Source organism: Psittacula echo, assembly GCF_963264785.1.
Source record: "Psittacula echo genome assembly, chromosome: 13".
NCBI lineage: Eukaryota > Metazoa > Chordata > Aves > Psittaciformes > Psittacidae > Psittacula > Psittacula echo.
The window spans coordinates 1,992,788-2,017,076 of record NC_137749.1 but is presented as its reverse complement, the minus strand read 5'-3'; the positions used below and the strand labels follow the sequence as shown (position 1 = coordinate 2,017,076).

General features: G+C 49.1%; 1 protein-coding gene across 6 annotated transcripts in view; it reads right to left on the bottom strand.

The window, feature by feature from the left end:
* The window catches only part of ATXN2 (ataxin 2), a 51,643-nt gene extending 37,908 nt beyond the window's left edge, over window positions 1–13,735 (bottom strand). For all 6 annotated transcript variants that reach the window (XM_080628673.1, XM_080628674.1, XM_080628675.1 and 3 more), the window contains exons 1-5: window positions 13,232–13,735; window positions 6,255–6,291; window positions 4,561–4,620; window positions 3,763–3,834; window positions 3,414–3,564 (exon numbers count right to left, since the gene is read on the bottom strand). In XM_080628673.1, the coding sequence (XP_080484799.1) occupies window positions 3,414–3,564; window positions 3,763–3,834; window positions 4,561–4,620; window positions 6,255–6,291; window positions 13,232–13,350 (439 nt within the window). In that variant the 5' untranslated portion in view covers window positions 13,351–13,735. The remainder of the gene's footprint in view (window positions 1–3,413; window positions 3,565–3,762; window positions 3,835–4,560; window positions 4,621–6,254; window positions 6,292–13,231) is intronic.
* Between the last annotated feature and the right edge of the window lie 10,554 nt (window positions 13,736–24,289).

Here is a 24,289-nt window from a genome sequence, read left to right as displayed (position 1 = left end):
ATAGCCAATTCTCTTCTGCCTTTTTTCATTGGATTTGTAGTATTTTTCTCAGAGTGCAGTAACGGTGCCAAAAACCCAATAAAAACATCGTAGAAGCCTTTTACTTTAACAGTAGTTATGATGTTGAATTGTCTTGTCTTTAAAGAGAAGCCAGGAAGGCAACTCTGAAGCCTTACTCAAATCTGAACCATATGCAGACCAGCACTGCTGACTGATCACTGGTTAGGGCTAGAGGAAACACTGCTACAAGCTTGTTCTGTTGAACACAGGAGAAACAGAACCTCCTATTTCAATCACCCAGCCCAAGTAATCTGCAAGAGATGCAGGCGCTTCACCTTGCCTTCAGAAGGTGAAGCAGGAAGATGTTACATGCCAATGTACAGCTTCCACATCAGAGAGGGTTTTTAGCAGTCGATTTCCACTGCCACATGCAGAAGACAGAGCCTGTCCCTATTTAAATGCAGACAGAGTAGTCTGAAAGGGGAGTGAAGAATCTAATACAATTTCACCTGAGTTTCCCAACGCATGTTTCATTCATCAGCTTGCCTGTACTGCAGAAAGGCCTAATTCCACAGCGAGAGACCCTCAGGTGGCTCATTTCCATTCGTTCCAAAGCCTAACCGGACTCTACATGAGCAGGAAGGTTTGTGCAGGCTGGCAGAGTTGCAAATAAGGGCCCAGGAAGTAGGGACAGATTTAAACATAAAACGCTCAGAACATCCCTATCTACACAGACCTATTTTTTATCCCGAGCCTTCCAGTTTCTACAATCTGGGCAGGCACCACACTTTCTCCACTGGTGTGCCTAAAGGTGCAATGTCATGCTTGGCACAAGCAAATCTAAGACTGCTGCTCCCCAACAGGGTGTTTTCACCCACCCTGAGCCTATACTGACGTTACCTCCCCTGCCCTCACACCACTGGTGTAGCTGCAGGATGAATTATCAGCTCAGAACTCCAAAGCTGCACAAACATGATAGCAATGAAAGGTCCCTGGCAGACTATTTCAGATGGTTCTTACAGACACAACCGTGTTTTCGACTCTGAAAGAAGAATCCATCCCTTCCCTTTCTCCCCATCGCCTGCTCTTTCACAGTACTCTTCCAGTCTCTTCTGTCTGCAATGGTCTCACAAAGGGAGTTAACATCTCTGCTATTCAAGTCTGAGGGCAAGTCAGAAGATCAAGACCCAGTCAGGAGCACCGTTTGCCCACACTCCTCCAGCTCCGCAGAGAAGCAAAAGCCAGAATAAAACTCCACAGAACTCCAGATACTTGTACTGAACCAGGAAACCAGGATGCACTAAAACTTCCAAATCAGTGTCTTATGCAGATATTAAGTCTACTTCAAGACCTCCTCAAAGGCAGAGTAGTCTCCTAAGGGGTAGAAGAAACTACCTACAGAGACCCCAACAAGCCCTACTCTAGGTAAGCCTCTCTTATGGCAACAGAAAGCTTGTGAAGCGCCCTTTTGTTTGGCTACATGCTTAAAGTGAGAGCAAGCTGCCTTTCCAACCATCTATGTCCAAATTGTCTACTAACTTGTCTGTGAAAGCCAAAGCCATTGAGAGCTAGGCAATTTAAAGTGTTTGGTCCTGAATAAGTGCAAGATTGTCAAACTCCTCTGGACACCAGACAGTGTCAAGAGCACCACCTCCTCACCTAGGAGTTCAGCCTCAGTTTTTACTGTGCATCACACAGGCTCACCATGAAGCTTTGGGTTTATTTATAAGAACACAAGGCAAACAGTTCTTGTACGCACATTCATGCACTTGCATTCTATTGAATTCTTGCTTATTTCATTTCCCAAGAAGCAGAAAGCCTTTCATTGCTCTAATTTGCAGGTGTGATCAGAGACTGACGTGCGCTTTCAAGTGTCATTTCAAGACAATACATTTCTGAGACAAAATGGAAAGCAGATTCATTTACCTGCTACAAGTTATGGGGTTTGCAGCCTTCCACTTTATCTTGCTCCAAGCCTCTATACTTTGTTTCAGCTTTCCTCTTCAGCTACTTATTTATGAGATTTAGATTCAAAGACATTCCACCTAATAAAGGGAACTGAGCGACTGTTCAATCTGAAGCAAACATTTGCTTCTAGAAAACTTGCACTGAGTAATTATTCCTGGAAGTAGCAGTATAATCTTCATTCCATCTGCTCCAAATCTATAAATATTGGGTAATGGAGGGCCCAGTTTGCATTTACATTAAAGTGATGTTCATAGCAGACCCGTTATAAAACAGCTCTCGTGTCATTTAAATTCAAAGTCCCATCCAGAACCTGAGACTTATCTGCATTTCAATGCTACATTTGCTCTGACATCATGCATCTTCTTCTGGGAAAAGCAAATTCCTTGAAACAACAAGCCTCTCATTCTTCAGCTTTAAATCAGGCAAAAGCATGTGCATGTACAAACACAAGGTGAAAAGAGAAAGAGCTCATTAAACGTCCATCAGTCCCTACGCATCTCTACGTCGCTGCGACAGGCAAATAAAGCACGTGTGTTACAATAACCACTCAGCTCCCAGGGACAGCTGCTGATCCACCCAAAAATGCACACACAGGCAACTTCACCCCATGGCACAGCAAGCTATGCATTTGCTTCTAGTCTTTAGCCCAGCAAATTGGGAATATAAGCATAAAACCCCTTGAGATTTGTTGCTCCCCCCATCTCCCAAAATCTGCAAAGGAACTAGGCTTATAAGCCTTTTAGGTTCCTGCAGAGTCATTAGGGTGTTGAAGTCAAGCATTAGAAGAGTAAGTGTGAAGACTGCCTGTGCAACTGCTTCATTCTGACGTTTCAACTTCAAGACCTCAAGACCACTTGCTCGCTTCCCCACTGGGTTCTTCTGTACTTTGTAGAGCTTTACCTACAGATCTGCACATTGTAAAGCAGGAATTAAAACCACAAAGAGTGGATTTTCTAAGAATATTTAGCTCCATTTGCAGTAGTATTTTTAGATTATTCATACGAATGCATGTTTAGAGACAAAAGTTACTTAACTAAATACAGACTTTATATACACCAAGTCTGAACAGCAGTATTTTTATAAATATGTGTATTCATGGAGTCTCATAGAACATAAACCAGATTAATTTAGAAAGGCATTAAGCAAAAAAAGCCCAACCTCCCACCAAATCTGTAAAATGTTTTCTAACACCAGTAGGGATTTGCTTTCCAGACACCAAAACCAGCCTCTCAAAATGCCCTCCCAAAGGTTCTGCAACCCACTTGAAATACTCTTACTAAGTTCCAATCCCAGGAGGTGCTGAGCTTCCATCAACTTTAATGGGATATTTGCATGTTTCACACTCAGTCTAAATGTGAACGTCAGTTTTTGGATTCTAAAGCATCTACTTTAAGAAATCCTGACTGATCATTTTAAGATACAGACAACTTTAAACCCAAGTATACCTCTTCTTGCATAATTGGTATCCATATCCTTAAAATGCACCATCACAAAATCTGAAGACTTGAACAAGATACTCTCGAGTATGTCTTCACGTTTTGGCCCCAAACTGGACTCTGCAGTTTTCCGATGAGCAGCATCAAGCACTAAATCACACTGTTACAGACAGAAAAAGAATACACTAACTTAATGCACAGTAAGCTTCTCTGTAACTTCATACACTGGCAAAAAACAAACACTTAACAATAGTTTTTCCGTAAACCCAGACATGAAAAGGCAAAATAATAATAAATATTAATATTCTAATCAAACATTAGGCTCTTTTAAAATAGGGAAGAGTCAAGATGAACTTACCTTAGGACTGTAGGTTTTAAAAACTCCTTCATATATACCACCATTTTTCACCTGTACTTCACATTTGGATCCCTAGAATGCAAGAAAAATGGAAACCCAGCTTTCCACCAGCTTGACAAATGGCATTCGAGTGCTTCTCTCAAAGATATATTTTCTATGTAAGTACAATGTGAAAAAATACAGCTCCATTTTTAGTCAGACCATCTAGTCAACACTTGCCCATTTCTAAACATGCCACCGCGTTCTGCAGATGCAAACAGCTGGGTGTGCAGCACCATTTGTTCTGAAAGGATCTAAAGATACTCACAGAAGCACATTTGGTGCTCATCAGACTCTTGATCAGTTAATGCACACAAACATGGGGTTTTGTACGAAAGCCAAATCAGTGCCTATGTGTGTGTACAAGCCAGGATGAAAGCTTCTCCTGGGCTCAAGCAGATGCAGGACAGGCTGCCTTAGTTAATTTTGGCATGCTGGGACTTCCCTTCAAATCTGGGGCTTCCATTCCCTGCACAGAGACTCGTTTTATTTATCCATAACCTCTATTAAGGCACAAAACCTCAAAATATGACCAGTACACCTAAGAAACCTGCTGGAACTCTGCAACTTGTATTTGAACCTTTCCAAGCCACAAATACAGAATAGCTATTACTGTGCTGCTTTAAAGATCAATCTTGGCAAAAGATACCCACTGTTAGATTTTAATATTCACTCCATTATATCACAATTAGTGGACTAGTTAACAATTCTATGTCTCTATGGCAACTGTTTACCCCCTTTCTAAATAGGAAGACTTACAACAACTGATGTCAGTATGTGAACCATTCTCATGTTTGCATAGATGCCATCAAAAGAAATCTGAAAAATAGAAAAAGATGTAATCATGAATATAGGAGAAACACTTGTAACAACTCAAAAAGCAAAATAATGCAGGTTTTCATCAGTGTGTGCTAATTCCTAGCAATACTGGTCCCAGATCTTACCCAAGTCAATATACATAGAACTTAGGTCAAATGAGATTTTGAGATGACTCTTACCCCTTTCTCTGATCAATTAAAGAGCTAAAACTCTTCCAAACAAGATAAACAGCACAGACTTTCCCTAATGTCACTCAGTAAGGGAATTCTCCTGCTGGTTGAGTAGCTCGTATGCACAGGCTTCTAAGTGAAAACCCTGCTAACATCCCTCACTGGTTTAAGAGCCATCAACAGGATAAGGTACTTCAACTGCTGTAAAAGTAAGAAGAGGTGCTTTCAGGGCCTGCTGAAGTACATCTTTCCATCTAACAGACCTGGCCACGTGCACTAACAGGAGCTAAAGTCATCAAATTGTGGAACACCAAAGAGCTCCAAAAGCCATCATAAAATTAGTCACAAGTAATTCACGGCAGAACCAGGGTGTGTGGTCCTACACCAGGAGAGCTGACCAACTATCACCCAGGTTGCCAGATGACACACTCACGCAGGCATACACAAAGTGGTCAGGATGTTTGCGTTCTGTGGCAACATCTGGTATCTGTCCTTGTCAAATTCCTGCTTGTAAAACCAGAGATGCTGAAACATGCAAGGACTCCATCGTATTTTGAGCTTTTTAACCGACAACGTATCTTTTAAACTGTCAGCTGCTTAACCCACTTACTCCTCCTGCCCCTTCCTGGTCTGAAAAGACATGTTTAAGGACACTCCTATGCTCAGCACTCGGCACGGAAGTGATGATTAGTGTTTGCATATGACTTTTTTTCACCACCCTTCCTCAAAGCTTCTTTCTTTTTACTGAGGTGTCGTGATATATCCAATAAACATTTACGTAAGTAAACTACAGTCCTTTCAAACCTTCCTACTTGTGCCCCATTCCCCGAAATTAGTCATCCTTGAAAACCAGGCCAATAATAAATCAGCAAACATTTGATTAGTGCAGTTCAAAGATCCACATCTTCAGCTTTGATAAAGCTATGTTCTACAAGTCAAGACACACCTATACGTCAACAATATACAGCCTTGACTGTAACTACAACTACACATTAGGTTACTGGTTACCTATTTTATAGTAAAGCTAAACAAAATTGTTATTTTTATTTGACTAAAAGTTGTCTTACTGTTATCTATTTAAGGAAAAAGCCAATATTACAATCTTCAGATAGGAACTAATTCAAAAGCAGTGCCTTCAGTTCAATGTTATCCTTATCTACAACTACAACTGCGAGAAAATGCAGACGATTTATACTGGTGCAATGAAAAGTTGAAGTGAGCCTTCCCCCCTTCACCCTCCCAGGAGGCTTAAAAGAATGCAAGATGCTACATCCTTAGAAAATCATAATGCAGTCCAAAATATTCATTACGGTATCCAAAGGAAAAAATGGAGAGGATAACCCCGTATCTGCTATTCTTACACTGACACTTGGGTTCACTGTACATTGTTTCCTTATGTGTGTCTCTATATATATATTCCTTATGGTATCTAGAAGTGGTAGAATGAGGAAAATATATACTTACAGTAGGCTGAGGCGGTCCTTTGCCACTGCTGCGACCTCTGAAACGAAATACATACATGGGATATGGTTAAAAGAACTGCTGAAACCAGTAAATTTCTTAACAATTAAGAATTCAAAACCCCATCTTAATTTAATGTGGAGAATGGGATCAGAGAAAAACAGAGCTCCCCAAGCGCAGGACTTGACAGCTACAGGGCCCACTGCATCTATTCTCCAAATTACCGACCTACAAGCAAGTGACACTGGTTAGCAGGCAAGAGGGTTACCTACAATGAATTAAAGCACAAAATGAAGAAAATACTGACCTTGTGTCACTATAAAAATCTAAAAATATCATATCTGAATCAGAATCATAGAACCATGGAATGGTTCGGGTTGGAAGGGACCTTAAAGCTCATCCAGTTCCAACCCCTGCCACGGGCACGGACACCTTCCACTAGAGCAGCTTGCTCCAAGCCCCATCCAACCTGGCTGGCTGAATCCTGTAACTAAAGCCAATTCCAAAACTTACTGGCACCAAGATCCACTTCCAGGCCCAACCCCTACGCAGCCCAGGGTCCTCTCTTTTCAGTACATTGTCAAGATCCATCTGATTAAGGGCCACCCAAACAACAGAGCCCCAATACATGCTGCAGAGGAGCCCTGATTGTAAGGCCCTACCTACAGAGCTCCCTTGTAACTACTACAACCCAGCAGGGGAAGCTAATGGAGTCAATCCATCCCCTCAAAAACACTAACAGCTTTTAATGCAAATCAATGTGTAGCACTCCGGACACTTCAAAGAGCTTTTAAATTAACCTATTTGCCCTTAATTCCTTGCAAACAGACGTAATTGTCCCCTCCACCTCAGACATCTGAGTCCCAACAGCATCCCTGCAGACAAGCCCACGAGAGCTACAACTCTTCAACCTCACCAGTGTGCCTTATTTCAGAGTTACCTCCTTGTACCAAGAAGTCCTAGTTTCAAGTATTTCTCATAGTGATTTACATTTGCTATTACAATGACTTCCGAAATGCACACCGTAATGTGAGGCAAAATGAAGTCTTCTATAAAAAACAGACCCATCTTACAGATTAAGAACCATTTAATTAAAGAAAGTCACCAAAGAGGCATGTTCACATTTCAAAATACCCAAACAACACTGAAACCTAAATCCAGCTGAATGTCAACTGCATTCAATGGCTTTTGTAAACACAATTCAGTGGTTGGATACAACCTTGCCCTCAAAACAACATGCCCTTATAAACAGGGTTAGTCAGGAAATCAAAGGAACTTCTCCCACTGAACACAGATATCCAACTAAATTGTGCAGAAATGAGTCCATCAGAGATCATGAAAGGCCTTAAGGAGGTAAAAATGAAACCCCACTAAACCATCACCTGACTTGCTTAAGAAAAGGAGCTTCTGAAACATCACTATAGCCTCATAGAGCACCAGGCACACGGGTGACATTTGCTGACTGGCACTAACTGCACATTTCGGGTGCCCAGCTGACATTTCAGGATACTTGCAGAGCACTCATCTCACAAAAGAGAAAAAACCCTAATGCAAATAGCCTTTAGTTAATCACCTATCAGCCTTAACTCCCCAACTTCAGGCTTGCTCTGGAGACAGGCAAGTCCCACCATTTATTACAGCTGCCATATCTCAAATGGCTGCTTATGGCACGGTGCTGCAGTGAGCCCTGCACGAGCCTGGAACATCATTTTCAGACAAATGATCTTCTTTCTGAGAGTCATTTCACCAGATGTGAAACGCCCAAGTAAGAGAGAGGGGCAGTCCAGGTCTGATTTCTCCTTTTCTTACAAGCCAAAGTGCCAACAACAGGGTCTTTGAAAGAACATGGCTTAAGTCAAGCAACTTCACCAGTTCCCTCTGTTGCTCTCACCGATTTTGGAAGAAACTCCTACATCAGCTATAGAAATGGCCAAGAGAGAAAGAGTTTGGTGTCTTCAACATAAAAAGCCCTCCCATTTTTAGTGACCAGTATTCTTAAAACTTAAATAACTTGGGTTGCTAGACTGGTCAGAAGGTTTGGAGTAATCCCTTTAAACATCAACCTAAGCGTTCTAGAGTTTCCATCTCCTACCCCATCTCCAAAATCACTGTTCCTACCCACATTTCTTTAAGAAACAATCAGATTGTGCTCATCCACACTGGCAAAAGGTCTTAACTTCCACATCAGACCAAGAGTTAAGCCACTTGAAGAAATTCTACACGCTGTTCTGGTCTCTTTACAGACCTGACCTCTTGTTTTCCAGCTACAAGTGTTAAAGAACAAACCATTAAGAACAAGAGGAAAGACACTCACTAAGATGAAAATAAAAAGACATTTGCCAACCCTGCCAGTGCTATGTTCAATCAAAACTGTGTTTCTTCTGCTAAAATCAGGGCCATCAACTTGAGGTTTATATTCCCACAGGTGAAGACTCAAGTTCAAAGTACCCTTTGACACATCTCTGATGTATCATATGGGGAAAAAGTGGGACCTTTACAAAGTAGATGGTCTTTGCCAGAAGTTAACCACAATTTAAAAGAGAGGTAACACTAAGAAGTAGTGGGAGAAACTGGAAGGGTCAGTGGCAATTTGGTGCTGCCACCTAAACCCGCATCTTGAATACACCAAGTATGGTAAATAAAACCAAAACCCCAACGTTTTGTATTGCAGAAATGTGGTTAAAGGAGGTGGGAGAAGGCAGAGCAGCCTGGCAAATTCAACTCATTAATCCTCTGCTTTGGGGCAGCAAAGCCCCAAGTAAGAAAGATGCTGCACCAGACAAAGCAACAGCCAAGCAATTAAACTTAGCAGCCAACTCACTGCAGGCCAACAGCTACACCTTTAGAGTAAAAGTCTCTGTCAGGACTTAATCCCAAATCCTGCACCATCAACATTCTTCCCCAGGAGCAACTTGCAATCCTTTTTCTATTTTTATGAGCATTTACTATCCCGTTCCTCAGCATCCCTCATGTTTACATGCCAAGCGGAGCATTTGTATAAGCAAAACAAGGTCACACATTTCTATTTTCCCAGTCAAGTGAAAGCTAATGCAAGGTTCACAGATCTTCCCAGGATGGGAAAGGAAGTCTCGGGATTTCTCTCCGGCAGCATCTTCACTTTGGGACTAAGAAACAAACGCAACCACACTGCGATGTCTAGAGCAGAGGTGCAGCTACAAAGGCTTGAATTTAACAGCAGTGAACCCATGTTTCTGGAGCACTGGTGGACATTAGTATGGCTTTGGAAACAAACGTACAGGATACCTGAAAGGACTTTACAAATACAGTGAGCTGGCAAAGCCTTCTTCTAAGGGAGAAAGCAGAAACACAAGGGTCTAAGTGCAGCACTTGTCTGTGTAAGTCAAATGAATTGAAGCAGTCAAATGAAGAAGTCCTGCAGTGTTTTCTGGAGTTTCTCCCCAAAAGCGCCATTAATAATGGCAACTCCTGTCTTCTTACAAGATGACAACTTCTGTAGCGTCTGAATATGTAAGTAACCTGACTCAAGTCTGACCCGCACATCTGTAACCTGCTGGTGGACTTAGTCACTGAAGAACCTTCTTCTTATACGCTGCCATGAACCAGTTGTTAAATTAAAACCTACTCCAAAGCACATCTAAAATATCAGACTAAAGTGCGTTAACGACAATAAAGAAAGAGACCTGCAGGTTACCCATTCATTTTACTCAGCAGTTTAGTGCTGCTGCATCAAAACCAACACACACACACAGATGTCAGAAAAAACTAGAAAACCTGAATGAACCGTGTTGATCAGACCTCCAGAACAGTCCCTTCCATGAGAGCAAAGTGCCTCGGCACTCCATATTCCCAATTACTTCCATCTGAGCAGAATGGACACTTCTTTTCTGCCCTTTCCTTAAGCCTTCAGTTAGGCTAGTGAAAAAGGATGGCAAGGAAAAAGGAAGCTAAGAGCAGGCAAGAAGTGCTGAGTCTCAAAAGCAGCTACACAACATGGGATCATTTCAGTTTTAACTTTCTAATGGCCAAAGCCATTTCTAAAAGGCCAGTAACTGAGACTACCCTTTAACAGACTTCCAAGTCCAGTTAGGCAAGAGAATTACCCAATAAAAAAGGAAAAAGACCTTCTGCCACAATGTGAACTACACACGTAACCATCCAAACCCTGCCTCTGAGGTGCTCTGCCTTCAGACAAAATAACAACGGGCTAAAACTGAGAACAAAAAAGGATGCAGTACTTGAAGGAATGCTGGAGCAGATGCACTTCCACCTCCCTGTGCTTCTGGAAGGGCAAAATGGACCTAAACCCCAAAAAGTAGGTACTGGATAATGTTCTGAGTAGCACAGCGGAGCAGGTCTGTGTATGAGGTCTGCTTCTTCTCCAGTTGCAGCTCTATGTGCCACTGGCATTCCCCAACAGCCTCATTTCCCATCTGCCATATTGCACAGGCACTTGCTATGGAACACAGTATTTCACTTAGGGCCTTTTTATAAAACAAGGTATTAATCCTTCTTGTTTTTCCTGAACACCTTTAAAGAGACCTTCATTGGTCATTTTTCCCCTTATGTAAAAGAAATTAGTATCATGAAAACAAATACTGCAGTATCTTAGTTGTTGACACAAGATTTTATCTTTTCTAATAGGAAATACGTGTATCCATCATTACAAAACCATGGATGCAGATGCAGCGAGCAAAGCTGACCCTGCTCTCACTATCAGCCCTACAAGGCCCAGGTGCTTCACCCACCTCAGGCTTACAGCGACAAACACAGAGCAGAACATCAGGTCTAGGACAGTTCACTATCAATGTGTTTTCTACCCAAACCTAAGCCTTTAAAAGCAACTTAGCCACGAAAAGGAACATTTTTTGCATCTCAAGAAGAGAATGTGTGTGCTGCAGGGAAATGAACTGCTAGAAAGCAAGCCTGGCATGAACTGGAGATGTTTAAGTTTATATTCAATAATATAATGCTTCAATGTGAAACCAAAAGCCAGGCCAGCTAAAAACCAAGTGGATGCTTCAAACACAAAAACCACTTGGCTCTTCATTTCCATGGACACGTTTGCAGCATGAACCACCTTTGAATCTGCACTCCCCAACAGACCAGACTTTCCTTTAGGACAGCAACAGGAGCAGATCTCTGAAGGGGCTCCATGGGGCTCCAGCAGCCCAGGGGCTGGGATTTTATAGATCCTTCATTCAGAAATAAGTGGGAAAATCGATTAACAAACAGAGGGGAGTGTGAACACCTCAGAGGGAACACGTCAGCTGCTGAGCAGCCCCACTGGAACTCCCTAAGGAGTCCTGGAGTGGAATTTATACAACAAAACTAGAAAGGCAACACCGGGAGGAGAAATCCAGTGGCTTTCACCCTAAAAACTTCAATATTGAAGCCCACATCCTCTCATGTGCAGGGCCGAGGGCTCACTATTGTACTGTATCTAAAAAGAAAGCTGTAGGTTTTGTTGCCCTTCAGGTTAACCTCTACAGTGCCACTGTGTGTTGGCATGGATAACTGTTTAGCAAAGCACAGTAAACATCACATTCAATGTAAACAGCAATATGTAAACATTAGTAAATCCCTGCAGTGAGCTGCTGGTTATTGGTATTATTTAAATGTGTTTTGTCCTTTGCAACCCCACCAAAGCTTTCCTGCTCCCAGTTCCACAGACCGGCAACAACGTAAAACCCTATTTCCAATGATGCCCAACAATGGGGCCACCGTAAATTCTGATTTATTGCCTGGGCACAAAACTGAGTAGAAGAATAAAAGCCAAGTTAAAGAGCACGATGAATAAAACTTGACATGGAAGTGCTCGGAGTGCCTGTGACCTTCAGAACTGCCACCGTCCCGCTCGGATTGTTTGCCCTGACCCCCACAGCACGGGGAACGTTCAGAACGCTGGGAAGTTTATTAATTTCTTTCCTTTTTCTCCCTTAAATGTGTGAATCCGCAGAGCCCGGAGCAGGAGCGGGATCTCCCTTCCCAAGGCGCTGGGAGGCAGCAGGGCCTCCGCAGCCTGTGCGGGCAGGGCGAGAGGCGAAGCGGGGGGGGGGGGGGGGGGCCAGAGCCGGCTGCGAACCCCCCGCCATAGTCCTCACCCCCCCACACGTGGGGAATAAAGCGAAGCCGTGCTTGGAGCCGCCATCCACCGGCGAGGCCAACGGGCGCTGCCGCGGCCTCCCTTCCCGCGAGAATTTTATTGCGAGTTAAATCAATCACATTTATACATCTATCGGGATCAATAAAAACGCGCCCCACTGCGGGGATGGGGCTCGGCGCGGCCGGGACTCGCTGCTTCTCCCCCGCCTCCCCGCAACGACCCTGCCTCCCCCCCCCCGCCCGGGCCAGCCCCGCCGCCCCCCGCCCCGCGGCCGCCGCCATCGCGGCCGGCACCTTCCCGCCGCCGGCCCCCCGCACACGTGCGGCCGCCGGCTCCGGCGCCTCGCCCCGCCGCCACCCGCTCCATCCACCACCACCACCCCTCCCTCCATCCCCGCCGCCGCCTCCTCCTCAGCAGGCGGGTCACGTTGGCCCGGGGGAAGCGGCGCCCCCCGCCGCAGGCCCCCGCCAGGCCCCCGCCAGGCCGCGGGGGGCTTCACCCGCCAAGCCCGTCACGGAAAATGGAGGTCCCGCCGTGGCCTCCCAACCGTCCCCGGCCGCCTGAAGGGCAACCGGCCGCGGCCTGGCCTCGCGGCCTCGCCCCGGCGGCACTGCGGAACCGGCGGGCCGCTCGAAGGGCCTGCGTGCGCCCCGCCCGCCGCCATGCCGGCTCCCGCCCCGCCGGGCGGAGCCCCCCGCGCCGGGCCGCGGCCCCCGCCGTGCAGCAGGCCCCGCTCCCGCCCCCCCTCCGCCGCCGCCGCCGCCCATGGAGGCCGGTGCGGGAGCGGGGGGGTGAGGGGGGCGGCGGGGGAGGGGGGAGCAGCGCCCGCGCCGGGCGCTCCGCAGCGGAGCCAAGGCCAGGGCCAGGCCCGGTCCCGCCGCCGCCGCGCACCCACCTGCCCATGTTCTGCCTCCCGCCGCCCGCGGCTGACGGGAGGCCGGGGCCGCCGCCGCCGCCGGGGGGCTTGCGGTTGTTGCCGGCGGCCTGCGGCGCCGCCGCTTGCTTGAGAGACATGACGAGAGGGACGAGAGCCGGGGCTGGGCGAGGGCCGGTCCGCGGGGCCTCGCTGCGCTGGCGGGGCCGGGGCGCCGCTGGCTCGGCCGGTTGCTCCCAAACAGTGCGAGCGGGGCGGAGGGAGCGGAGCGCGGCGCGGAAGGATCCGCGGAAAGAGGGGAAGGGGGGGGCTGGGGAGGGGAGGCCGGACCGGGCCGGCGGGTGAGGGTCTCGGCGAGGCCGAGGGTAGCAGCGGTCTCCCCCGCCGCCTCTCGGGTATCTCCGCGGTGCGGGCCGGCGGGGGACCGAGGCGGCTGCGGCGGAGCGGGCGGCGGCAGCCGCGGACTCTTTACGGGAAGTCGGAGGGAGCCGCGGCGGTGGTGCGGCGGGTGAAGGGGCGGAGGCGGGAGGCGGGGAGGGGAGCGGAGCGGAGGGGGACACGTGAGGCGCGGCGCGGGACGGCGGCAGCTTTCCCCGCAGCCCCGCCGAGGGGCCGGGCCGGGCCGGGCAGTGAGGCCTCCGGGGAGCAGAGACCCGGCACCGAGCCCGGTGTCATCCCCCCCGGGCGGACACCCCGCAGCGGGGAGCTTCCCCTCGCAGCCGGCGGTGCTGCGGCCTCCGGGCCTGGCGCTGCCTCCCCTCCCGCCCGAGCGGGAGCGCGGCGGGTTCTCCCCGTGTGAGGGCGAATCCGACATGGAGAGCCCGAGCTGAGGGGAAAAATGGCCGAGGCTCCGGCAGGCTGCGAGAGGCGCCATGGAGCGCCCCGGTCCCCCCGCGGCCGGTAACCAAGCTGCAGGCCGGCTCCTGCCGTCAGCCACAGAGCCCAACTGTGGCCACTGGGCGCTTGAAGCCATCGCGCTCGGGGCCGGCTGAGGGAAGGCAAGATGGGGCTGAGGGATAGCGCATCCCCCTGCTGACAGCACGCCGGTAGCACGGAAGTACAGGCAGGGTGTTTACCCCCTCCTAAATCGCTGCAACCCAAAAGAAATCAGTAACATTGAATATTTGAGCCCTGTTCACCCATGGCTCCATGTTGGACCCATCCACCAGAGAATCAGCCAGGCTGGAAAAGCTCTGTCAGATCAAGTCCAACCGTTCCCAGCCCTGCCAAGGCCACCACTGACCCATGGCACTGAGGCCTCGTCTCCATGGTGTGTGAACCCTTGCAGGGACGGTGCCTGCAGCCCTGCCCTGGGCAGCCTGTTCCAATGCCTGAGCACGCTCTGGGGCAGGAATTGTTCCTCAGCTCCATCTAAACCTGCCCTGGTGCAGCTTGAGGCCGGTTCCTCTTGTCCCATCCCTTGTTCCTTGGGAGCAGAGCCCAGCCCCTCCTGGCTCCATCCTCCCCTCAGGCACTTGTAGGGAGCCATCAGGTCCCCCCTGAGCCTTCTCTGCTCCAGTCTGAACCCCCCAGGTCCCTCAGCCCTTCCCCATCAGTGCTCCAGGCTTCCTGCAGACATCCAAGCTCCAGCAGCTATTCAGCCCTGCCACGTCCCTGGTACCCACTTCACAAAGTGGGTTTCACCAGCTCGTTCAAGACACAAAAATAAAGCCTGGTCTCTCCTATTAAAAAACCCCACATTTGTGTACATACAGGATTAGTAAAAGCAGATGTAACTTGAAAACCAAGAGCTAAATTGATTTATAGCCATGGTTACTCCAAATGCTCAGGGTTTAATCTATTCATAGAAATGCTCTAGAAATCCCACAGGATTCAAATGGAATAAAAAGGAGCGGCATTATTTATACACCTTGCTTGTAAAGCAACAGCTTTCCCGTGCGGTTGGAACTGCTGTGGGTGGCAACACACAGTGGTGAAAAGATAACAAATATTTAACAGCTTGCTTAAATGAGCAGGTTTTGCACCCTACACCTTTGACTCAAACTGTTCTCTTCCACCTCAAGGGCCCAAGTTGGGGTGAACACATCCCGAGCCAGATGACAGCTATAGCCCAAATGGGCTCAGCATCAAGCCTTTTCCCATTGAAAAGGCTTGCCCTAAACAGAGCCAGAGGTGTTAAGGACACTGCCTTTTTCCAATCACTTCAGTGAACTCACTTTGCTATTGCACAGCCATGGAGCAGAGAGAAGAGGATATCAAGGATTTCTGCAGTCCAAGGGATTCTAAAGGAGACACTACCACCTGCAGAGCTGAAGACAACTCACGCTATTACCGGCATGGATTTTAGCATCATTTACTGTAAAAGCAGAAGTCTGCTTCATTGCAGATGATGGGATAAGTGACGTTACCTAAGAGAAGCCAAAAAGACCTTTTTTTTATATATATATATACACACACAGAGACAATATATACCTAAGGAAAGCCAAAGCAAACCCCTTATATACCCATATATACACACACAGACAATATATACCTAAGGAAAGCCAAAGCAAACCCCTTATATACCCATATATACACACACAGACAATATATACCAAAGAAAACCCAAAAAAGGGCCCTGTTTATATAGACAAACACCAAACACACAGGTAGTACACAAACACACACACAGACATGCATATATATATATATGTAAAATCCACTAGCATAAAAAGCAACCTGCATTTAACCAAACTCCTTAGGGTACTGTTCAGAAGGTTTCTATATTACTTTGTTGGTCTGCTAGCCCTCAAGCAGAGGGCCTCCAAGTGCTACCACACTAGAAATACAGCAGGAAAGGAACTTGAAGAGCCAAAATATGCCTTGAAACTGAGATTTCTTGCTCAACAAGTGTGTTTCATTGGTGGGGTTTGCATTTTAAACCCAAGTGACCACGAAAAAGCACACGGAAGACTGATAAAAGACCGAGTATAATGTATGCAGCTCACTTCATGGTTTGTTTTTCTTAAAAGGCCATTACTTCAATGCTTTTTCAGCTCTGAATGTTTACGGTGCACAGCCATTAGTCACTCTTTATGTGGCTAAAGGTTAAGAACTATTAAAGAGCCTGCAGCATCTTGAAGCGGCAGCCACGCTGCAGGGTCCTGCTGCCAAAGACAGAGCCCGCAATATTCAGGGTTGTCAAACCCCACAGGAATAAGTGCCACGGGCAGAGGTGGCTTCTAAGGCAGGATGTGAACATAGTAAACTGCATTTTGGGGTGACATTACATGCTTGGAAAGCAGCGGATGAATAAGACTGGTGTTCACGTCTGCAGTAATGACTCAAGCGCAGTTGCAGTTTGACTTGTTTTCTCCTTCAATGTATTCTTTGTTTTGTTAAGCTCTGTTTGGCTCCCATCGCACCCTCCCTGCTCTGTTTGTCCAGCATCTTCGTCAAAAACACATTAAAAGTACATAGAGAAGTGACCAAATTAAAGTAGCTCTGGCAGTGGTGACCAACGAGGAGCCTGCAGGTTGGCTTCCAGATGGATTCCTCTGTGCCCACCAGCAGACACTGCTCCTCACCTTTGTCTTCTGAGCACCCTTCTGCAGTGGACTACCCACATTTCCAATGTAATGGGATTACACTGCGGTTAGAGCACATTGTTCCTTTTGCTTCTACCTGTATACACTCTGCTCTGATAGCCCATCATTCCCAATATTCCATATTTACTATTTTATGGCTTGGCTTTCTCAATTCCTCACTTTTCTCTGCCATTCCCTACCATTATATCTACTAATCTGGTTGCAAATTAGGTCATGACAAAGAACAGCCAATGCAGTGCTCTAGCTGTAGCATTCAGAGCTATTCAGGATTCCAAGTGGCCTGCTCCATGGTGAAGAAAGGAAAGCGTAGAAATAATAGAGAATCACACCCTGGTTTGCTCTTTCTGTCCATGTTCCAGGTTCGAGCTGCTCTTTTGCCCAAGACATCTCTTTTCATTCAGATCTGTGACTCTATGTGCAGGCTCTATTTGCATGGGAAGATGGATGAGTCTGATAATACCACTGCTTACCAGGAAGTGCTGCATGATGCAATGTTTCCTTGATCTAACCTGCTGTTTGGTGCTTGCTCTCTTCCTGGAGCTACCCAGGGTGATCCTCAACAGTGTTCAACGAGATTAAACAGCATGTCCCTACAGAGGGACAACTGACTCAGGCACGCAGCATCTATTTTAACCAAATCAGCTGTTACAGAAGCTGAGCACGTGTTTTCCCTTCCTTGAAGACTTTCGTTGTTCAGCCCCATTATCCTTAACCCTCTGCCCATAGACTAAAGCTCTGTGAACAGTGCTATGGGCACAGGGATCTCCAAACTCTCAGAGAGACATTTGGAAAACAAATTGGGTACTCTAACACACAAGAAATGATACTGGCTCATCAGCAAAGCTGCCTTCAGTTCTAACTGATGAACACACTACCCGCCAAACCAGGAACAGGTACATACACCACAACAAGCAAAACCAAAGCCCAAGCTCCAAACCGACCAGATGGGACAATTGTTGCCTCCCCTTTCCTTCCCTTCCCACCCTATGCTCTGTGTGGTGTCTCCCCATTGCGGGCAGCCCCTTGAATTCACAGCTCGGTTCCAAGCAGACACCAGCTCCCATCAGGTCCAGTTTGTGATCCACAACTTGCACTTTTAGAGCTATTCCCTCCCAGTTTCTCTCAGCCCAGCAGCATCCCCCTCCAGCTCAGTTCAGACTGGGCATGGATGATGGATGTGCCTGCTGAGCCGCACGTGCCAACTGCTTCTCCTGCAACCAAGAGGAGCCGAAGGGAAACGCCAGCATCCACAGAGCTCAGAGGAGAACTGCAGAAGTGCCAGGGCTTGTTTTACCTATACCCAACATAGCCATGAACCTGGCTCTCAATCCCCATTGGCCTCAGCCACTATACAAGGGCATTTCCTTCCTCACGCTGCAAAGCTCCAAGGATGCTGTAGCTCCACAGCAATTGCTTGGGGACGGAGCTGGAACAGGAGACACCACCTCTGCCCAGCAAGCTGCCAGGCAATCCAGCCAAGCACTTTATGCTTTTAGATCACACATTTCTAGAGCAGGGAGGGGGGAGCCCGGCCCTCACCAGCAGCAGCACCGCACAAAGCAGTCGTTATGCCAAGATTTAGCTCTTAAATCCCTCAAGATCTGGTGCTCACAGCGCATAAACAACCATTGCCTCACAGCCTCACCGAGCGGTACCTCCACGCTTCGCAGGCAGCCACGCAGACCCACCAATACCCATCCTCTCCCCATCCCTTCGCTGAGGCAGGCATGCCAACAAGGAAGCCAGTTGCCATGGCATCTTTTCCCCCTACAGACAGATGTCCATTAAAAACCAAGTCAGCCTCAGGTTTGCTGCACAGAGCAGCTTTCGGCTATTATTACCAGCCCACAAGGAATTTCCAGTGTGCCCCTTCACCTCGGATGTTTCAATGCACTCCAGTATTAATCCCTAGGGATTAGAAGGGAACCACTACAGAGCAGGCACAGGTATGTTCAAAAGACACATTTAGGATTATGATCTCGGTTTATGCTGCTGGCAGATGATGACCACGCTTGGAAAGGGCTGGGTTTGTTACCTCTGGCACTCTTCCCCTTGTTCACTAAGGCTCAGTGCTGACATCAGCAGTTAAATTGGAAGGGAGATGCAGATCTCTGCCCCTCCTCTGACACGGTACAGCTGGGGCTGGGAACTGGGCTTTGGGAAGAACCTGCCCGCCCCAGCCAGGAGCATCATCAGAGGCTCCATCCATGGAGGAAGGATTGCCACCCCTCCATAGGGGAACCCCAGGCAGCCTCTGTGAGCAGGGCCAAGTGCTTCCAGCAAACACACGTGTGAGAGGAGCGATGTCTTCTTCCTTGGCTACAAGACCACGTTTTTATTGTGGAACAAGAGCCTAATGGATTCCATACTCCCTCTCAACCCATCCTGCCTGTGGTGGGGCTAAGGGCTCCTCAGAGGTGTCCCATGGGAAAAGCAGGGGAGCTTCCTACTACACCAGCGCACCTCCAGCATCTCCACAGGGTTGAGCATCAGAGGGAAGGGACATAGACCTCCTGCATGGCAGCATGGGAGGCACTAGTGCAGCTCCGAGTGCTGCATCCAGGCTGGCTCAGGGCGAGTTTTCCATAGGAGCCTGGGTCTTCCAGGGAGCCAAGTGCCACCGCTTCAGCCATAGAACAACTCATAGCTCCGAAGCAGCCGGGTCTGAGCACTTTCCCAGATGCTGATCCCCAGGGAGCGCTCCCTTCCAGGCTCAGAATCGCTTCCCAAGATGAAACACTTGGATTTCTCCTCTTGGATACCAGTAGCACAGCTGCAAATATGATCAGAAATATCCAATCCTCTTAAGTGCTTCTGCAGTTTGACTCCCATGGCTGCAGAGGAAGAGCTGGGGATTCAGCGTGCTGCCTGCATTCCTACCCCGCTGCCCATAGACCTTGGCTGAACACCACTGTCCATTCCTCCCCATTGACTTCTTGGAAGGAGGAGAAGGTGCTTGGCTCCTTGCGATGAAGCTGCAGGGGGATGTCAGCAAGGGGTGAAGGCCAGGAGCTCCTCAGGGCTGTGCTCACTTCTTGGTGCTCCTTCACTGAACAAGCAGGATCCAGGTGGGATTTCTCCTTCACTCCATTGAAACCAGAGCACATTTGAAAGCTGCCAAGGAGAACTGCTTGGAAAAGGTCCTCTTTGCTCCTTATGAACTCCTGCACTTGCAGAGGGAAGCTCTTGGCATGGCTGTGCTTGGACAAGAGCGACTGCTCCCGCTCCATCAGCACAGCATCCCCATCTCCTGTGGCGGATTGCAGCTCACCCATCACGCTGGGCTGCATCTCCCACTCAGCTCCTCCAGCCCTCACAGAAGGTTTTCCAACTGGGACTCCACACAGACCATGGATTCAGGCCAACAGCACGAGGAGTTTCTCCAGCCTACGTTAATTCTGCTTGGACTGAGACTACCAGCAGCACAGAGGAACTGTTCTAGGGGATCCAGGCATGGTTTAGGTGCTCAACAGATTTGCTGTGGTTGTATTGTAGAGCTCAGACACAGACACCATGAAGCTGGCTTCCAACCTCATTCATACCTGTAATGGGAGCCTCCCACCACCCAGAGAGGAGGAGCCCACCAAGGTGGGTTTTATATGGCAATGGGATGCACTTCTGCACCTGAGAGCATCACGCATCAACTAATAAACACCACAAAATCACATATAGAGACATGAGGCAGGAGGGAGGCAGAGCCGTGTAACATGTTGAGAACATCATCTCTGCATCCAGAAAACCGAGGTACGTCCTACCCTGACATTGTCCTGGCTGGTACCGCCACACGGAACACTGGTAACAGCAAGAAAACCGGACAAGTTGCAGTCTCCCCTTAGGAAAAGCCTTCCTTACATGTGCGAGGGCAGCCTGAATGCCCAGACAGGGCCAGCCCGGTGGGGTTTGTGTTTGGTCGTCTCCATCAGCATTAAGTGGAGCCCCCACACCCCCCAGCACAACCACAGAGGCTTCACAGCTCAACTTGAGCGCTTTGGGGAGCACAACCATGTCAGCCACCTTCAGACAAGGAGGAGCACCAGGGGCCAGCACAGCCCCAGGGATCTCAGGTGAGAACAAGGCACACACTTAACACAGCACAAGCAAAACAAGAGCTCATCCTGCCCCCTGCCCTCAAGCCCAGGTAACCTCTACAACCACATCATCACATCACGAAGCCTGCTCAAGAGACCAAACTCTCAGTGTCAGGGTGAGCTCGGACACCTCTGCTCATTGCAGAGCCCCACCAGTGAGCAGCAAAGCTTCCCACTGCTTCCCAGCATCAGGAACACAGCTCAGGAAAAGCCCACCCTTACCCCAGAGCGTGCTCCAGCTCCAGCAAAGCAGCAACCCCTCAGGTGCAGCAGCTTTATAGGAGCTGTTGGCCCTGAAGAAGCTTCAATAGGGACCAATTTCCTGGTGGGGAAGGAAGCGCAGCTCCCTCTGGGGTGTCTGATGGCTTTAACCAGCTTGGGGTGGAAGGAGTTTGACTCCCTGCGAGGAGGTGGAAGGAAACCATGCGAGTGTCTTGGGGTTTGTTGTCTCTCTCAATTAACCAATTGCTTCCAGGTCAAGAAGGGGCAAAGCTATAAATGCTGCTTGCTGCTATAAATAGGGTTAGCTCAGGGGTGGTGCAGGAGCAGGAAGCGTTAGGTGTGGGGTTAAACTGGGGCTTGGAACGAAAGCAAACATCCCCAATTGCTTCCTGCTCCAAGCAAACCTGCCGCTACTTTGCTGTTGCCCCTGGGAGGATGAAGTGAACCGGTGCTCGGAGCACTTAGGAGATGGGTCCAGGAGCTCAGGCTGGGAATGGATGCACAAACATCCCTCCTGTGGCGCAGAGCTCCCCTCCAAACAGTGCAGACCGTCCTGCTGGATGGGTCTGCCTTTAAAGTGCCATTATTAGATCAAAGTGCCCATTTACGTAAAAGGAAAACCGGGGGGGGAAGCCTTGGAGAACCTGATGTGATTTTCTCAGAGCTCAAACAAGAACAGACAAGTCGGTTGGTGCAGATCAAGGCAGGAATTTTCCACTGGGCCTCAGGGAATTGGGCTCTGGTGAAAAGGCAAACGGAGCACAGAATGGGTGGTGGGATGGCAGCGTGGTCCTTGGAGGGGCATGGCACAGGGAACGCAGTGTGGCCATGTGGTGCTCTAGTTCTTGGATGAATGGATGGATACCCATGGACGTTTGCTTGTGGGGTGACTGTATCCATCCACTCTGCTAGTGGCACTGTGCAAGGATGTTCTAGGGCACAAACCAAAGAGACACCACCTCACCCAGCACTTCAAAGAGCAGAACCAGTGTCATAGAGGGGCTTAGTTCATGTTAAGGGCTAAGTTCTCCCCAAAGGGCAAATTTAGCCCACCAAAACATTACTGAGTCCCAGAACTGTGTGAAGCAGAGCAACATCAACCAGGTATCTCACCCCAAACTGTGCTACCGGGCTGCATGGGGAGGGCTCTGCTGGGCTGGCCCGGGAAGGGCTCATGGAGCCCATCAACAGAGGGTTTGGGGCTGCATTTCCAAGCAGGGGATCCCTTTGTCCTGCCGTGCCCACCCGACCCCATGTAACCACCTCTCCTCTCCCCTTGCAGGGAGCAGCTGCCGGAGTGAATCATTCCGGCATCCTCAAAGCTTGGAGGCCTCTGCCAAGCTTCGTGTGACTTCTGGCCGTCGCTCTGCTCCATCTGTGTTTGTCCATGGCTGGTTTGAATCCCGGAGCCTTCCCTGTGCTCCCTCTGGAGCAGGTGGGTGCTCCCACCACAGAGCTGCTGCTTCCCAGGCTCCTGGGCCGCTGCCTCAGGTGGTGTTTGTCACCGTCCTGCCCACGCGTGTGCAAGCACGAGTCACTTTGCTGGCCTGCTCCCTCGCTGCCAGCCTCCGAATCAGGGACCCTTTGCACAGAGGGAATAGCAGGAATTGAAGTGAAGGATCCAGGCCCTTTGGGGGAGAGCAGGTGCCCCCTTTCCTGCTGCTGGAGCATCCCTTCTCCATTACTGCCACGTAGCCCATGCAGCAAGTGCCAAGGCAGGCTGTGTCCCAGAGCTCTCTGACGCCGCTCCAGCACCCAACGCACTCAAAGCCCGTTGCTGTTCATCGGGGGAGGAATGTGCGCTGCTTTCCTGATTTAACCAAAATAAAGTCAGGCTATTTTAAGGGTTTTAATCATAGCAGGAGCTTGGCCAATCTCAGCCGTCCAGTGCTCTGCTGCAACCTTCTGCCGCGGTGCTACTGACTCATCAGCCACAGAGCTGACCTGCAGCTTGATGTCAAAACCCGACCGCTTTTTCCAGGCACTTGGGTGTCCAGATGACGGGTTTGGAAGTGTCATGGATCAGCCTTTACCGGGACTTTTCCCTTCACCACAAGCAGGCTCAGGCCACATCAGCACTGCTGCCGCTGATCCCACCACAAGGGACATCTCAACCTGCCCCAGCAGCACTGGATGAGCACACTGGAGGTTGTCTTGGCCTCCTGGAGAAGCTCAAGGACTCGAGGACTGATTCAGTTCAACACCAAAGTTCTCAGCAACCCTGGGTTCTTCTGCATGAGCTGCCCACTTCTCAGGAGGTAATTCGTTGCCTGCCTCATCTGCTCACAGCAGCTCAGCTGAACCAAACTCCCCCCAACCCAACCATGACAAAGAGCTTTGCCTTCCCGTTCTAGAGAACCTTGTTTGAAGTTGCATGTTCTGTTCTCCCCGCTGCAGGCTCCTCCCTCTGCTTCCAGCTGAACGCAGACAGCAGTACTGTGATGCTGGTTTTATCTTCAGTCACATCTTGTGGAACTCCAGAGTTCAGCATCTCGGTGTCCTACCCAAAGCAAGCTTTTGGCTCTTAGATGGTGTAAAAAGAGACCTTAAATGAAACAGTTTCTATGGGAGGGCAAGCTGTGTTGTGCATCTCCAGGTCCTGGGAGTCATCTACAGCAGGCAGAGGCCCTGTTGTACAAGCCACATACTAGAGAATAGTACATTCCTATTACAAAGTCAGAAAAGATCGAAGATGAATGGGGCAGATCTCCAAACCCAAGCAGGGGATACTGCGAGTGCACTGACCAGTGCCCTGTATTCTAGACTGAGGAAGTTCCACACTCCCGGTCCATAAAGGCAGGAAGTGGATTATAGCGACCTTCCGAGTTGTTCTATTTATTGCACCTCCTTTCCGCTGGCCACACCGAATGGCCTCTAGTAATAAAGGACCAGCTGGTTCAGTTCCCTGCTCCAGCTTGGAGCTGGGAAGGCAGAGCTGCTGGTAGGGACTAAGATCATGGCTGTTCTTGCAGTGTGAGCAATGGGAAAGGATGGTGCTGTGGTCTGCAAGGACAGACACAGGACGCCCCTGGCCCCTTCCCAGAGGATTTGCCGGGGATATATTCTAAGTGAAAAGCAACAATAAGAGAAAAACAACCCAGGTTTGTCCTTAGAATCCCCTTAGAGACGCGCATCCCTTTGGGGCAAACACCACGGGCGTTTTGGTGGCCGAGCTTTGGGCCAGTGCCATGTTTCAGAGCGGGATGGGCAGCGCTCTGATC